Source organism: Primulina tabacum, chromosome 11 (assembly GCF_025594145.1).
Source record: "Primulina tabacum isolate GXHZ01 chromosome 11, ASM2559414v2, whole genome shotgun sequence".
Lineage (NCBI taxonomy): Eukaryota > Viridiplantae > Streptophyta > Magnoliopsida > Lamiales > Gesneriaceae > Primulina > Primulina tabacum.
In genome coordinates, this window is record NC_134560.1 from 8,272,957 (window position 1) to 8,278,315 (window position 5,359).

General features: G+C 34.9%; 1 protein-coding gene across 1 annotated transcript; it reads right to left on the reverse strand.

Annotated features, from left to right (window-relative positions):
- Window positions 1–476: 476 nt before the first annotated feature.
- On the reverse strand, window positions 477–3,787 carry LOC142518225 (protein NRT1/ PTR FAMILY 4.5-like). The gene is made up of 6 exons (XM_075620964.1): window positions 3,513–3,787; window positions 3,335–3,428; window positions 3,007–3,224; window positions 2,138–2,569; window positions 1,856–1,980; window positions 477–1,604 (listed from the first exon to the last, which is right to left on the reverse strand). Exons 1-6 carry the CDS (start codon window positions 3,513–3,515, stop codon window positions 674–676), a joined length of 1,803 nt encoding a protein of 600 aa, XP_075477079.1. The 5' UTR covers window positions 3,516–3,787; the 3' UTR covers window positions 477–673.
- Window positions 3,788–5,359: the final 1,572 nt, after the last annotated feature.

Here is a 5,359-nt window from a genome sequence, read left to right on the forward strand (position 1 = left end):
TCAAAAACCCCGAAAATATAAGTGTAAAATTAGACTAATCAAATTTTAAAATTGATCGTCGGAGTATATCTAACAACTATAAAAAATACATAACTAAACATATTACAACTCAAAATACACACGACTAAAAGTGATAGAATTTGCCTCGACCGCAAGTATTGAAATTATGATTCAACATCGTCCTTGAACTCGCGATCGACCCTTACGAAGATTTTCCCTTCATTAAGTCGGTCCCCACAACAAAATCCATAGTGTTGGGTGGGTTGAAAAGGAATAAGACTATACGAGCATTATAAAATCATTTGAAAGTAGGTATTCAGAGGACGCTTCAATGTGCACGAGTCTTTCTCGGGCCATCATCGTGAACAATGGACTCATAGATAGAATAAGACTACCAAACAAGAACTGATGCAATCCACAGAACAATCAAAATCCATTCATATTTTCTATATCTATATCTTGTAGAGTAATCTTCATTCCCCCAAAAACATTTTTACAACATTATTGTGAGTACATCTAAGTATCAATTCAAGCCAATATAAGATCATAAAAAATCACAGCACACAAAAACCCACAAATAAATTAATAATAATAATTGGAAAGGCCATCAAGACTATAACTTTACGAAATACCATTTAAGTTTCATCTCCTGTTTTCATGTGAGTATACTATATTAATCTTTCCCATTCGTTAGCTCAACGGCAGAGCCACCATTTACAGCCTTCAACGGATCCTCTTCCGCCACTGCCTTGAAGAGAGGATTGATGGACTGGGAAGTTGGAACAGCATTCTTATCGCCTACATTTGCGTCATTGTTTTTGTATTCGTACCATGTTGCAAAATACAGAAAGCAGAGAAAGTTGAGCCCGCTCAAGATTGCCAAGAACCAAAAGAACAAATTCAAATTGTTCTTGTCCAAATCTTGTCCATACAACCAACCTTGTTTGCTTGGCGAGATTCTTTTCGTAACTGAATTTATAGCACTCACGAAAACACTGCTCAAGAAATACCCAAAAGATTGTGATATATACGTGAAAGAGGTTGAAAGTGACCTCATGCCAGCAGGAGCTTCTTTGTAGAAAAATTCAAGCGATCCCACTAAAGTAAACATATCAGCAATACCGAATATCCCGTATTGAAATGCCAACCAAAAAAGACTAATGGGCTTCAACGGATTCTTCAAAGATTGATTTCTTCTCTTAACTTCTATAACTGCGGCGATGGCCATGGACAGAGCTGAGAGAACTAGGCCAACACCTATTCTTTGAAGCTGTGTGATTCCAGATGGATGCTTTGTGAAATTACGAATAAAGGGTACAAAAATACGGTCGTAGATTGGAATAAGGATGATCATAAAGAGTAATGGGATGATGGGGATTGAAGCGGCTGGAACTTGGAAAGAACCAAGATGGGGATCCATTCGATAGCCTTGTTGAACTGAGAATGTTTGTAGCTGTGCCATGCATGTGTTAAGCAGGATTGTACTAGCAATAATTGGCAACATTCTAGTTAGGATTTTTACTTCTTCCACTTGTGTTATTGTGCAAACTTTCCAAGGGGAGGGCTCGGCATTTCGATGAAGAATCGCTGCTTTGTCCAGCCACCTACAGTTGGCGTTATGTAAAGATATAATAAAGAAAGTGGACATGATCAGCATGTATATGTTGGTAGCATATTATATTCCTAATCCAGTTTGGTTTTTCAAACAAAATTCATAATTCCATGTTTAAACGATCAAGGAGACAAATTTATATTTGAGAAGGGATTCAAATTCAGCTTAGGTAAGAGAATGAACTATATCTACTTGACACGAGTCAGAAATAGGAAGCATACTCATATCAGATTATAAGACTACCTAAATTGATTGGTATGAACAATTTTTTGAGCTGTTGGGTCTGAATCTTTGTCGTTCATCTCATATAGCTCACTAGTGCCCACTGGAAGTGACAACCCACGATTTTTTATTGCCACAACTACAACCTGCACACAAAAGAAAAGTTGAATTATTAATCAGAACTCTATCTAACCAACATAAATTCTGTCAAATAACCGTGGACCAAGTGTACATAATTAAATAATGCTAGATAAGATGCTTATTTAGCATGAAACAAGGTGAAATCAATGCATATATTTGTACCTGTATAATTCTTACAAGAGGGCTTTCTCGCGGGACTTGAAGGCGATAGAACGGTTTCCCAACCGCGAGAAAGATAAATCCGACTGATGAACCAATAGCACAAGTAAGAAATCCCTTCCACCAATTCTGATTGTTCTTATTAGTGGCAAACCAAACAATGACAGTAACACCAATTGACGAACCAACAACAGAACTAAGCAAGAGCCAGTTGAAATAGCTAGCAAGACCCTTGGCTTCTTTCGGGTTTTTGGCATCGAATTGGTCAGCACCAAGTGCAGGAAGAGAACCCTTTACCCCACCAATACCTAACGCCAAGATACACAACGACGTGTAGAAATAGACAGCAATTCCACCTCGAATGCAACTTGACTTTCCGCAAGGTTTTGGTAGTAAATTATCACCATGAGCTTGAATTGTCATCATTGATAGAGCCTAACAGATAAAGAACAAGACATAATTTCTTTAATCATAAAGGGGTTGATATGCATAATAGCTCATGAGTCACATCAAGCAAGAATTCAAGAATTCGTACATTTCAAAAACTTTAAACCAGATGGAATGTTTTCTCACCAAATGGCAGATATCAATGTCATGACATTGATATTATCCCTTCGATGTGAAAAAAGATAAAATAGTGCGTAAGACCAAACTTAGTAGCATCTAAATCATAACCGGTGACAATGGTATACCTCAATTTTTAGAAATAGTACTGTAGCCCATATAGAGGACCGCGTGGCAATTATTGTTCCCAAATTATAGCCAAGCAAACTAAATATTTCCTCGTAATTTATTCAATGATTCTTGAATTATCCCAAAAAAATTCACAAACAGATTCAAGACAGGGACATTTCAATATAATTAGATTTACCAATACATTCAAGAGAGCCGAAGATTAGGCAAGTCTTGAATCTGTTAATGTAAGTATCTGAGATCAAACCACCAATAATTGACAACAAGAAAGCTGATCCCATGAGATTTGTGAGAGCGTTTGCTGCATTAGACAGATCAAAGTGCATCTTGTACGAGAAGTAGAGAACCAAGCTCACTAAATTGGCAACAAAACCCATATTGTCCAATGCCGCCAAAACTACATACAAACACAAGAACAAGACATCAAATCCTGCGCTAATACGTAGTTCTCACTGACCATTTGTGCAAGAAAATACTCATCAAGAAACAAAAAACTAATCTTGGTACCGAAAACGAAGGAAGCTGCTCTGAATCCTCCTTTCCCATTGTTGACTTTCGATGGGCTTAGAATGTCGTACCCTGTCTCCATGTTTTCCCCCTGCTTGAATGGGACAACAAATAAATTAGCTTAAAACTCAAAATCCATTTTCAAAGAGCGCTTTTCAAGAAAATCTACAACTCTCACCATGGTTGGGAGTCAAGAAATGGCGGCTTATTCAGCAAGGCAAAAGACCAATTCGTGGGCAGCTAGATTTTTTCTAGTTACGAGAGGAATAAGTGTGTAATGCAAGAGAAATGGGGGGAGTGGCTTAATCATAAATATAGGCAACAAAGAAATGTGCATATAACCTCCATTGACATGTAATCGATCGCTTTCTTGTTCTCACTGTCTTTTTTTCCTCTCTCTCCAAGAATTCATGATTTGGACACTCCATACTAGTGGAGTGGTGATGTGTGAGTTGGTGATTGTGTGTGGGGGTGTGTGGGCACAAAGCTAGCTAAGTTATACCATTGAAACATGACTTGAGGTCTTAGGCTACATATCCAAACAAATCAATCCAACTTACGAGTTTTGGGGGTTGATTTATTTGTTTGGTGAATTATCGAATTCGAGCCAAATCCATGTATGTATCTAAATATATTTTTTAATGAAATTTTATTTAGATTCTTCTATTTATTCTGAGTTACTAGTCTTCACTCGAAATATTATTTAATATACTAGTAGCTGTGAGATACACATGTTACGCATACGTATTAAAATAGTGACAAAAACTTATGTGAGACGATCTTACATGTCGTATTTTGTTAGACAAATCTCTTATTTGGGTCATCCATTAAAAAATATTACTTTTTATACTAAGAATATTACTTTTTATTGTGAATATCGTTAGGGTTGACCCGTCTTACAGATAAAGATTCGTGAGATCTTCTCAAAAGAGACATACTCTAACATATTACATAATATGATGAATTTATATATTTATTTATATAAAAAAAGCATCTTTTAAACAAGAATTGTGTGATTGGGCTATAAAACTCAATCCAAATTTGTGTTTGAAATAATTCTTTTTTTTAAAAAAAAATAAAGTAAAATTTGCATGTTGATTAATTAAAATTCAATAATTCATAGTCGAGTTCAGATACAAAATATATGGGTATCGAGTCTATCGAAACATACCGATATGTCTTCACCTCTAATTTAGATTCTTTGTTCTGGGCTTGAATTGATTAAATGTGAACTTTTTTTAAGAAGCAATTTTGACCTATTTTTCAAGTGCTTTAACTGAGATTTGATGTACTATTATATCAACTAAGCATATTAGTTCGATCCTAGTATTTGGGTAGTGCCTTAACCACTAGATCCAATAGCAATAAAAGAAGTCGTGTCATTTTTTCGTATGATACAATGTATTGGACAAAGTGAAAAAAAATACATATGAACTTTTTATAATGTTTGGATTAAATTTTTACATATTTTTATGTATCACAACAAAGGTAGGGTAGAGTAAATCTAACAAAGCAATGGTTATAATTTGAAGGATAGGCTTCTTAAATTGATTTTGCATAAAATTTCATAGTTAGTGAGGAGAATTATTCATGAAATATAGAATGTGATAAAAAAAAAATAAATAAAGTACGCGTAATAATGTCTTTACATGTGATATGCTATTTAATATAGTGTGACATTATAACAAATTCTATAATAATATAAATGGTCAAATACATGCTATCTCAAGCCAAAAAAATAATCATGATATATCATGTGAAAGATACGTCTCATATAAACAATATTGACTGGGATATACGTACATATCATGTAATATAATGACATACACAGTCAAATTGACGCAGATGATTTTGTTGAACGTGTGAAACTTGAGATCATGGTCGAATCTTACAAAAATCTTCGTTGCTTGAGCCTGTCTGTAGTATTCTGTAGGTTTTCGAATCTAATGTGTATAGTGTATTAGTTACTACACATATCCAGACCTACGTACATATTTTTTGTCATACATATAACAACATTACATA

Bases quoted from the DNA above. Each gene is read 5' to 3' on its own strand.
- LOC142518225 (XM_075620964.1), bottom strand. The intron at 3,225-3,334 runs GTACCAAGATTA...GTTTGTATGTAG, and splicing joins AGCAGCTTCCTTCGTTTTCG to TTTTGGCGGCATTGGACAAT. The intron at 1,605-1,855 runs GTAGTCTTATAA...CGCCAACTGTAG, and splicing joins GTTCATACCAATCAATTTAG to GTGGCTGGACAAAGCAGCGA.